This window comes from Myripristis murdjan, chromosome 5 (genome assembly GCF_902150065.1).
Source record: "Myripristis murdjan chromosome 5, fMyrMur1.1, whole genome shotgun sequence".
Taxonomy (NCBI): domain Eukaryota; kingdom Metazoa; phylum Chordata; class Actinopteri; order Holocentriformes; family Holocentridae; genus Myripristis; species Myripristis murdjan.
In genome coordinates this window covers 24384045-24396021 of record NC_043984.1, presented here as the reverse complement: position 1 = coordinate 24396021, position 11977 = coordinate 24384045, and the positions used below count along the sequence as shown (strand labels likewise).

Here is an 11977-nt window from a genome sequence, read left to right as displayed (position 1 = left end):
TAAATCCTAAGTGAGTAACGTAAACGTTGACTACACATTAAACACGTTAGTATGTGAAAATATCGTTTACCCGTTTTTTTTTCATGTTTTTTTTTTCCTGAATGACTCTTTTCACTGCATGGCGGTGTAGTTCCATAGTATAAGTATGTTTTCTTGTTTTTTGGGGTGGAGTGGTGGGTTTTTTCTTTTCTTTTCTTTTTTTTTTTTTTGCCATCAAACAGAATATGTTTGCAATAAGACAAAAACTGCGGCGAAAAAAAAAAAAAAAGTTTTATTCCATGTAAAATAAATCTGAGTAAAATGTGAATCAAAAACTTTTGTTTACGAATCCAGAAGTTTTGTTTGCAAATCCAAAAGTTTTATCTGTGAATTGAAACATTTTGCTTGCTTTTGAGCTGAATCCCATGGGTGGGATTTGAAAGATGGAAAGATGCGAGATAAGAGATGTTGCCAAGCTGGCACTCCGTTCGACTTGTTTTACATCGTTCAAGGTTTGATTGTATAAAAATAAATACATAAAAATAAAACAACCTAGTATTTTTACAGCGCTGTGACGCATTTAACGCTTTTGTTTTGAAGGTTAAAGATCTTTTCCGGTTTCATTGCGGCTATCTGTATTTTACTTGACAAACATCGGTCCTTTCCCAAACTGCTTTAATCTGAATTCCGTGGGACTCGCATCATCAAATCCTCATCCACTCATTGGCTACAACACTCACAGAATCTGTCGTCGCTGCAGAAAAAGTTGTTGCACTTCCTTTTGTTGGAAAAATTTCCTGCAAATGGCGTAAAACTCCCAATTTCAGCTGCTGAAAATCATTCAAAACCACACGCTTGCTCCGATGGTCCACGGGTGAGGAACGTTTGGGAGGAAGCAAAACCCCTCAAAGATGTTTGTTAAGCTTCAGCCTTTACCTCAAGTCCCTTTTTGAAGGACTTCTTGAGAAATGACAGAGCAGGAGCTGATACCGGATTGCACCACCGACGTCTTGGTCAGTTTCCCCGAGTCGCTGCATGTTTACACGGGACTGTTGACAGTTTCCACGGTCTGTGGTGGACTGTCGGGGATATTAGCTGCTGCTCTTCTGTATGTCTTCTGCCTCAAGCCTATACTGTTAACCAGACAAGTAAGTCATCACCACCTAGTTTCCCTCACCCCACTCATTCACTGCCTTGCTCATGCACATATCATGTTGTCATGATTTTAAAGTATATCTATCCACCACGCCTGTTCTCTGCTCAGATGTATATTCTCTTTTCTCATTGTTTTAGGGGTACAATGCAAGGAGACTGTTTGAGCCTGATGATGGAGAAGTGGACAACAATCAAAGTGACTGTGTCAGCAACAGCAAAAAGGAGGCTACGAGTGGCACCACCAATGTAAAATTATGATTATTATCATCAAACATCCAGGACATGTTTCCACACCGGCACTCACACTGTAGTTTAACGGTACAAATGATAGTTAGATCAGATCTTGTGTATTCTTAAGCTGATCTCAAATAGGTGGAAAGGGCAATGTCAGTAAGTCTACATGCATTGTAGATACGATGCTAGTGTATAACAACATCTAAAATGTGTTCTAATGTTTATTTATCAGCTTCCCACTAACATTTTACCTCTGTTGACTTGACTAGGATAGGAAGCAGCAGCCCATGAACAGTGATGTGGCTGCTTTTGCATCCAGAGCAAAGGTGGTCTACCCCATCAACCAAAAATACAGAGTAAGTCCATTGTATTATTATGCAACATACTGTAGCTGTTTATTACTCGCATACATAGGTACACTAGTAAACTGAAGGCTTAAACACTATTACCTTTCTCAGTGGTTTCGTACACATTTATTTATTTAGTCGGTTTCTAACACAAGAACATAATTAGAAAAATACTAAACAGGGCTCGGCTTCATATGCAGTATTAATGCTCTACTATCTTATGTAATACTTGTTGATGAGTGCACTCTCCACTTTCTAAAAGTTATTTTAAACATGTTTAACTTGGCAAATGTTTCTCTATTATCCATATGCAGCATGTGCCAGGATCTCATACTGTCTGGATTTGCTTGAATGGGCCTTAGAAAATTACAAACCAAAAACACATGGCGGTACAAACATGGCTGTACTGAAGTACTGACTAGACACACATGGCTTTGAATCTAACCACTCCCTAAAACCAATAATTATCATGTGTACCATTCAATGATAATTTCTGTTTTATTAAGGTTCACTGTTGTGTGTTAAAGTTGTCATGGAGTATGTTGATATTTCACGTACAGCATGCTGCAGATTTTGAACATAGTTAAGGTGGCTTAAATGTTGAAATTACCCAGATCTAATCTCCTGTAACATTTCACCATAACCTTCAGCCTTTAGCAGATGGAGCGTCCAACCCCTCACTACACGAGCACTCCAAGCTGCCGGCCATGCCTAACGAAGAGTCCTCCTCCTCCTCACCTGGCGAGTCCATGAGCCAGGAGCAGGACAATGATGACAGCAGCCAGTTTATCTCTCCCTCAATAGTCCCCAAGAGCCTGCAAAACCAGAGCTTCACCAGGGTCTCCCACTACCCCCACACTCTGACCCTAACTGGGTTCGTGGCTGTCCTCACACTTACACAGAACACTGAAGACATAATGCTGAGTTGAATCTCTTAAATCACCCTGACTGCTTAGTAATAGCTTTCCTGCCTGTTATTTCTCCAGGTTTGAAGGCAGGATCAGCCTGTATTGTTTGGCCCTGCAGGACATACAGCAGCACTGCTCCCAACTCCAGGAAGAAAAATTTCTGGCAAGTGCAACCTTTTCTTTTTTCTTTTCTTTTTTTTTTTTTTGCACAATAATAACACATATAAAATGTATTTCCTTAAGTGCATTCAAGTTCAAATATTAGAACACTGCAGTTTTTTTAATTGACCTTTAATGCTGCCATTTTTTCTGTTATAGGTCTATCTCCAGATGGTGAAAATAATATTCAGCCATCGTTTTCCAAAAGATAAAAATGATGCTGACTTCTCCAAGGATGTTCTTCTAACGCAGGAAAAGGTAAAGAGAAATGTCATATGCATATACTTCAATATTATAAAGTATTAATACATACATAGTATTACCAAAAGTTCTTGTATTCTGTATTGACTGGCTGACCTGCTGTAGACAGAAACACTGATGTTGGAGCTATGTGAAGGCGTCTTGTTAGCATTCAGTTTCATATCTCTTATGTTGACATCTCAGGAATTGGATGAAGTGAAGAAACAGTTGCCAACGGGCCAGACAGCCAGCGAGAAAAATGAGGACCTCAGTGCAGATACTTCCTGTACCCTGGAGGAGATTGAGCGAGCTCAAAAAGATCTGTTGGAACATGGCCTCCAAATCGTAAGAAAGAAGAGAAAATCCTACATAGAAAATCCATACTGAAATCATACCAAATCTACCAGGGCACAGTTTTTTTTTTTTTTTTTTTTTTTTTGCACTGAATGTGTTCTAGTAGGGAAACTGATGTCCATGTCTCCTAACAGATCAGAGGATTCAGCAAGCAGGTGGAGGCCTTGTGCCAGCATCTGCTGAGTAAGACCAGTGTTTTGCCTACAGACGAAGCCCAGGATGTGATTCTGTCTCTCATCCAAACTCTCCTAATGGTGGAGGAGCACTTGGCCAGTGCACAGGAAGCAGAACTAAAGGTGAGGGGCTGAGAGAGCAAGTGCAGTTGCTGTAAATGATGCTGTCTTGTAGTGCAGTGTAGGGCTGTGCCACATCATATCATTCATGATAATACTGGTATAGATGGATAGATAGATAGATAGAATTTTATTGTCTGACCCAGAAGGTGCCAGAAATTTTTCTTTGACAAGGCTCAAAAATGAATTTATACAGGGAAAAAAAAGTGTCATTTCATGATATCAACAACATAGCAGCATGACTGACACATTTGCATACCCTACCACACAGCCTACAGCATTCTCTCACCACAACAACAAACAGAGCAGCATCCGCCTCTGACCAGGAATTGAGCATGGTAAAATAGAGTAAAAACACTAAATTAAGGTGGAGGATTAACTAGAATTTAGATAGTGAAATAAGAAATAGTAAGGAATTAAGCTAATGTGTTTTTTCAACTATTACTCCCCCAGCTGCTTAGTGTCATTCTGTGGGAAACGCTATAGTTATTGTCCTCTTTTTATATATATATATATATATATATATATATATATATATATATATATATATATATATATATATATATATATATGTATGTATGTATGGCTAATGTGATTTTTGATTCCTGGAGTAAGGGGTTTTGTCATAGAAATAACATGATGTGTGCATTTCTAATTCAGGTAATGATAAAAAATGATTTAAACTCTAGATATATCACAGAAAAACTGAATAAAAACAGTAAAGCATGAGCGTTTTGGCATGTCAAACTCTGACTTGCTATTGATTGCAAGCACAGTATATTTGGATAAAAACCTTTAAAAAATGAAGAACATGGTATTCATATTGCTGATTATACAGTATATCTGCAGCTTTGAATTTCTGTGCTTTACTGCCTTTCTCAGAGGATCCAGCAGAAGCTTCTGTGGTGGGAGGAGTTGATGGGGCTTCTTCAATCCCAGCCTGCCTTGCTAAGACAGGAAGTACATCTGAGGCAGGGTCTGATAGCCACAGCCCTGGAGCAGCTGACGAGTGATGATCTCTTGACCTTTAGTGCGATGGAAAAGACACTTTCAGAGCTGCAGGTCAATCTGACCGAAGGCCTTCAGCAGTATACTGAAGGTAAGATGCTTGAGGTGGAGCGGTCACAGTTTAATCTAAGGCTGTGAAAGAACAAAAAATAATCTGCAATGTGATATCTAGCGCTTGAAAGATTTTTTGGGAGTTTTACAGCAAGTGTTTGTGGGTGAAGGAAAGACACTGCAGAAAGGAAATGTGTAAGAAAATGACCCTAGTAACACAGTTATCCAGTAACTGACCTAATGAATGTGGAATTCTCTTGCACTGTGCTCCTCCATGCTGTGGTGACAGTTTCTCCAGTGGACAATATGTAGCCTACTTTTCAAATTTAAATGAGCTCCCTTCTGAAAATAGACCATTTTCTGGGAATCCTCTTTTGTTCTCTAAATAAGGTCAGGTTATTGCCTGACTGCACTGAATGTCATACTTAATCAGGCAACACAAACTCTCATGGAACATCTCTCAGCATAATGCTTTCAAGCAAACTTTTGTAAACAAACTCTTTCTACTGCTTCTACCATGTAATTAAAACAAAAGAGGTAACCTAAAACTCCTCAGCACTGTTTAGATAAAACCTCTATTAATGACGTGCCTTGCTTTTCTAGGTCCATTTTATTGTTTGGTGGTGTCTTTTTCTTATTTCTGTGGATAGCTTGCACAATGTAGACAATGTTATATGAACATATCTACAGCACAGGCTCAGTGGAGTTCAGTAGCATTTTTTTTTTTTTTTTTTTTTCAATTTAAGCAATCTAAAATGTCAATAGGAAACATCAGGTTTTGGTGTCAGCTCCTCAAAATTAAAAAGCAAGGGCTTCCTTCTAGATTGACCAAAGTTCACCAATCACAGGGGCAAAAATCCATCTTCAAAGAGACAGAGATGCCAATTACTCCCACTGACAAATGTATCAAAATTCAATGCAGCTACGGGGTGTTTCATTTAGAGATAGGGGCACAACTCTCACTTTTTATCAAATGAAGAAAAATTGCTTGTTCATTGCTACCTCTAAAACTATTTCTGTCTTGACCCACGTGTACACATTGTTCTTTGGGGCTTGTCAAAAGGCATTCTAGAAAATGTTGAAAGTCACAAACTGAAATAGTAGATGCAGTGTGCCAGCTGGCTACTTTTCAGCTGGATTTGGACCAGCTAGTCAAGGTTCACCCAAAACTTGGTCTGTCATGTTCCAGAGTGCACGAGGAAGACAAAGGAGATGGTGAATGAGAAGTGCAGGAAAACAGAGTCCAAACGGAAGAAGCTTCATAGGAGCCAGGCCAAGGAGAAGAGCCGCGTTCTGGAAATGACACAGACCCTCAGCGACCCGCAACAGTTCACCAAGGTCAGGACCTTTTGCCCCCTCTGTCTTATTAACGGAGGACAAGTGATTACTGTTGCACAGTACATACCTTAGGTCAAGCCATTGTTTGTAGGTTCCTTCATTCAGAGGTGTGATTTTGCAATCATATCAGCCATCTGATTCATAATCTTTTTTTCTGTTCCCTTATCGTTATTACAGTGTATCTTCTGTGCCTTAAATAGGATGTGAAGACATTCAAACCCCCTCACAATTACATTTTCCATGTAGAAAAATGTTCATATATTGAAACTATAAGGTGCATATATCTGAACTTTAACCTTTCCCTCAGGTGTACCATGAGCTCTTGGTGAAACACAGGCAGCAGATCACTGACTTGGAGCAGCAGCAGGACAGTAGAGTGGCTGAAGTCCTTTGTGACCTCTGGAGGGTATGTGATGAATACTGTGTGATGCATATTTGGAGGTTAATCCATTATATTTTATTAGTATTATATTATATATTTTCAGAAACTTAACAACTGCTGGTCAAAGAGACTTGGCGTGCTAGCCAAGGAAGTCTTCTTCGCCTCTCTCCCTGCCCAGTCCGAGCTCTCTGTTGAGCGATGTGAGAAGCTGTGGCTGGATCTAGAGCAGGAGCTGTCTGCACAGCTGCTGGAGGCAGAGTCAACTACCAAAGTGCAACTGGAGGACATGAGGGTTCAGCTGAATAAAGACGGACAGGTAGACACAATATGGTAAATTAGATTTTACTTCAGCTTCTCTACCAATGCTCAGTAGTTTGATTTAATCCAGTTCTTTCCTTCGTGAGTATTTACTTCAATTCTAAACAGTTGTGTCATGGCTATAGCCTAAAATAAAGTATACATTTCCCAACTGCATGAGAGTTTTGTGAGAAATTTGTCTATTCCTTCCAGGTGTGGTGTGAAGAGACAGCTCTGGTGCTGGCTTGCCTCACACACCTGGCTGAACAGCAGATGAAGATCCTTCGATCCATGGTGGTCAGGCAGAACTACACACTCAACAGGTGACACTGGGGGCCTTGGGTATCAAAAAAGTGCCTTGACCATTGTAATATCTATGACGTGTTGATGATTGTGAATGGTGATTTGGTTTGAGGCGTCGATGTAACTCCCCAGGAATATATGCATTTTCTTTCCTTTAATACATCGGCTGCATGACAAGTACTGAATGATAACAATCTGCACCAACAAAAGACTTAATACACTGCTTTCTCTTAAGTGGTCAAATCCAGTTGTGTCTGAAAATAATACAGTATCATCTTTTGCACAGCCATGTGGGGTTGCTGATAGAGAAGAAACATGAGCACCTGTTGGTGGCAGTGCAGAGACACTTTGTGGTCAGGCACTTCTGTCTGCACATGCTGAAGGAAATGAGGCTGTCCAAGCTGAAAGTACTCTCCCAGACAGATTTCAGAGCTCTGCTACTGGAGGATTGCAGCAAAAGCCAGCCTACACTCGGCACAACTTCCAAGGCTCAGAGGAAGGTGACAAATGTTCAAGTACACATGGAGAGTTTGGTTCCAAACTGATACATCCACCACTAAAAATAATAACCCTCCCTCTGTGATACTGACTACTGGTATGAAAGTTAACCATGAGCTAGTATTTCAGATATTGCCTGACGAATTTCATGAAGTAATTTTTTTCCCAAAATGGATTTGGAATGAAACAAGTAAATTTCACAGAGCACTCGATCTATGAACCCATTACAGAAGCTCTCTACCCAGTGATGATTTCTCTCTGAATCCTTTCAATCCTTTAGCTGAGACACTTTTGTTTCCAGTGATAAATTATACGTCTCCACTGAGGGTGCTACACTATGGTTGATTGAGAAAACCACTCTATGCAGTGTAAAAAATGGATACTGAAATTTCTCTCTTTTCTAGATTGAATGTAAGGGTTCATATTTATAGAACGTATTCAACTTTTGTCAGCTACAGGACAGTAATGCAAGTTTGGCAGAGAGACACCTGGGCCCAGAAAGCCAACTGGTGAGCCACAGCTTTCAGCAGGAGTTCCTCTCTGAGCTGGAAACAGGGGCGGAGCTACTGCAGGGTCACGCCCAACTGCTGCTAGGCAACGTCCTCAGCCATGCCATCTGGCAGATGATGGACACCCCACCTGGCGAGTCACAGACCCGCCCTCAGCAAGACGATGGGTTGAAGGTAAGCTTCTTGTTAAATTGGTATGTATTGGTCAATCTGTAACGGTCTTCATCATCACTGTCTTATTCATCTCCCATGAAATTAATTTGCTTCCAATGGTCATATTTGTCAGATTAGAACAGTTCAGTCCACAATGTGTGTTTTTTTCACCCTTATACTCTTCTATAGCGCCACTTGATTGAAGTTGCCTCCGAGAGTGTGTATGTGACCAAAGATTCTCTCACTGCACTGGTCCAAAGCTACTACTCCCACATACAGGACATTACCAAAACACTACAGCAGGAGCAGTCAAACATAAACCAGGGTGAGAGAACGATTGCAACACACACACACACACACACACGTCCACATCTATGAAAACAGTTCTTTCATATAAAGGGCCTCTGCCTTGCTTTTTGTCAAGAGAAAATAAAAAAAATGGTTCAATAAATAAACACACTTGGAGAAAGGATCCTGGAATTGGGAGATATGGTAATTTTACCAGGAAGTATGATGCTCTCTCAGTATTTGTTTGCTAGACCAAGAGCTTAATTGGTAAAGACTGTGGATTGTTTATTAACTAAATGAATGAACAGCTAAGTGTTACTACTTGTGTAGTCACTATCTTGTTATTATTAACTGTTCAGTCAGTATGACATGAAACTTATAGACACCGTTTAGAGTAAACAGGACAGTCGAGATGACAAATATAATATGCACCATGTGTTATTGTTACTATCTGTAGGGGAGAGTGAGAGGCGAGAGAGCAGCAACCAGCTGAACAGAGCCTTGCTGAGGGAGCTGGCTAACTGGAGTAGGAAACCCACTTCCACTGAGTTTCAACAGAGGTACAGCAAACCTGGCAGTGGTATTAACAGTTTGATTTGTTTGTACATGCACACATTTCAAGCCTGGTACACATTAGCTAAGCAGTTTTGGATCCTAGGGTTGAACTCCACAAACAGAGGGTGTTGGAGCACTACGATGTGGAACAGGAAGGGATGTGTGAGACACTGAGGCGGAAAAAAGTAGCCCAGGATCAAGCCATGGACATGGTCAAAGGACAACTACTGGTTAGTGCCTCTTGTCTTGTGTGCATGTGTAACTAATTGTAAAGTCACTGTATGCAGCCTTTCTGTGCAGGCCGCTGCAGAAACAGTGACAGGATTTTCTGTGTACATTTACAAGTTAAATGACAGAAATGCATAGCCTGTTTAACACAAAATTAATGTGTATGACACCACAATAGCTTTATTAGTAGATCTATAGCCCTGCCCAGTCTTTTTCAAAGCACTGTGGTGTTGTGTCCATCAGGAGGCAGAAGAAGCCTTCATAACAAAGCTGGCGGCTTTGGCCCGAGTGTCTCTCCACAGTCCAGATCCAGAGCACAGTGGTCAGGAGGAAAGCGCCGGTAAGCATCCTTTTTCTTGATTGTGTGCCTATGCACATACTAATGACATTCATCCCCACTCCTCAATCTTCTTTGCTCACTGATGGCATATTTCAACAGATGACGAGAGTCCCAACATATTGAACCTTCTAGCCTTGAATCCAGCATTAGATCCAGCCTTGAATCCTTCACTCACTCCAAGTATTATAACTCCAGCAGCACAACCAGCGCATAAGAAAAAAAGGGAACGCGAGTCTCAGCTTAGCTGAAATAATTATACAATGTGTATATGGATGCATATAGTAATGATGGTGTCTTATATAAAAAAAAGGGAAAAAAGTTTTCTCTTTTGATGTTGATAGCTGACATCAATTAAAGTAATACCACTACTTGGTTGGTAAGTTTATTATTGTCGTAAGTAATTACTTTGGATTTTACAAGATTGTTCTGTGCCTTTGTCTTAGTATATGTAGTCATAAATCCTCTAGTCTCTATTTTTAAACCATGTGTTATGTCTTAATATGAAAATGTTTTTAATAAAGAAAAATGCAAAACCACTCACGCTGACTTCAAGTTTAACTGTGTCCGTGTATTTTAATGATGTTGTAGTCCTGCTTTTTCACTTTGTCTCTTTCTCAACATGAAAATGGCATATCCTGTCAAATTCTATAGTTCTTGGCAGACTACATCCTGTGCTCGAGGAATCCACAGTGAAACAGTGGAGCACTATACTTCCCCCCACAGACTAGATTATCTTTTTTATGTGATTAGTCAGCCGTAGGTACATGTTTACACCTGGTGCATGGAACAACCATGTTGCAGGCCTAACCATATTATCCTACACCCTTCATCTACATTGTTTTCCATACCACGACTCATTCGCCATATTGATTCCCAGTGATGCCTGAGTACATGATGGATGTGCTCCTCTGTTAGCTGCCAGGTGAATTGAAGTTGTCCACTCTGATTGTAGCAGAGTGCTACTCAGGGATGAAAGCCTTGCCCTCTTCTTGCTCTAATGGGGTTTTAAGTACAGCCTTTTATGGATGATAATGCAAGGTAATGGTGACAAGTGAAGGACTGACTGGCAGACAGCTCTCTGTGTACAGACTTTAATGCAACTAGACTTAGGAGTTCACTCTTGGCCTTATGGTTTACTGTCAGTAATCTCGGTGTAGAGTTTTAGGAGCTTCAATTAGCAGGCATCCATTTTTCATCCCCTTTATTCATATGCACTCTTACGCATATAACCAATTAATTCTATGGCAACCTGAGAAAATATGCTCCTGGACCTGACCCACTCACACACACTGGGATGCTCTGCCAAGAGTGTGTCTCTCCTCCAGTGTATCAATTAGATATATGAGCGTAAAGTTGAGCTGGTCGTCGCTGATATGTAGTGAGGGGAAACCGTTTGGATGTATTTTGAGGTCCCTTAGGGGACTGCAGGGACTTGTGGGAAGATGACCTGATTTCTAATTTTCTCCTCTTCTTCCTGGACTGTGGGCTATTCGCTGCTTTAAACAGAGAAGCCCATGAAACCACATGAAGTAAGCGCGGAATTGATCTACTTGGAGGGATATGGCCTGGTTATCGGCGTAAAACAGCGGATATTTGCCAGTTTTCATGGACGTAGTGGCTGGAGATAAAGTCTCTCATTAAATATAGGTAAGTCGAGAAACACCACTCTACTCCAGCGGCGAGATGACAGGATGTTTACGTTCTAAAATGCAATCGCACACTGTCATTTAATGTTATTGGTCCAAGTGATCCACAAACGCAGGGGACTCAGTGCAGGGATGCTAAATGCGCACGGAGATGTCCTTGATATTCGTGCCTTTTTAAAGGGCAGCTGGCGGTCTTGGAATAAAATTACTAATAGCACGCAAACATGTCCATGATTCTCCCCGTGTTTGTTTAATAATTATAGTATTGGCCCTGCAGCTGTAAGTAAGATCCACTGGGCCGAAGTTGCTCTGTGTTGAGAGTGACGCAGGGCTGTGCGTGGTAGGATATGACCGTCATCAGATCAGATGCTCATGTTATTTTAGGGCCTCAAAAGAAGGTCGCAGTCCGAATCTCGGCTCAAAGGGCTTTTTCCATCCGAACTGAAAAAGAGGAGTCTACTCTTAATTTACAGGCTAAACGCTCTTGATTGATGTGTACGGTGGCATTGCAACGTGCTCAAATCTGAATGATGGCTGATATTGTGAAGTTAACATCTGATTGCTGATAACTCGGTCAAACTTTTGAATTTAGCTACTTAGAAATATCAACAGAAGCTATGCTTTCCGTTTGACAATTCAAAATTTCCTGTTTTATTGCTTATTATTATTATTGTTGTTGTTGTTGTTGTTGTTGATGATGCTGTTTTTTTTA

General features: G+C 40.7%; 1 protein-coding gene across 4 annotated transcripts; it reads left to right on the top strand.

Annotated features, from left to right (window-relative positions):
* The first annotated feature begins 665 nt into the window (after positions 1 to 665).
* On the top strand, positions 666 to 10150 carry evc (EvC ciliary complex subunit 1). Of its 4 annotated transcripts, none has more exons than XM_030050610.1 (20): positions 666 to 1127; positions 1273 to 1380; positions 1638 to 1724; positions 2366 to 2589; positions 2702 to 2786; positions 2942 to 3040; positions 3227 to 3367; positions 3511 to 3672; positions 4552 to 4768; positions 5918 to 6066; positions 6374 to 6472; positions 6552 to 6764; positions 6959 to 7068; positions 7335 to 7548; positions 8005 to 8229; positions 8398 to 8533; positions 8954 to 9056; positions 9155 to 9281; positions 9523 to 9619; positions 9719 to 10150. In XM_030050610.1, exons 1-20 carry the CDS (start codon positions 948 to 950, stop codon positions 9865 to 9867), a joined length of 2925 nt encoding a protein of 974 aa, XP_029906470.1. In that variant the 5' UTR covers positions 666 to 947; the 3' UTR covers positions 9868 to 10150. The 4 variants fall into 4 exon arrangements, with proteins under 4 accessions (XP_029906470.1, XP_029906469.1, XP_029906468.1 ...); XM_030050609.1 differs by having other exon boundaries at positions 7999 to 8229; XM_030050608.1 differs by having other exon boundaries at positions 6531 to 6764.
* Positions 10151 to 11977: the final 1827 nt, after the last annotated feature.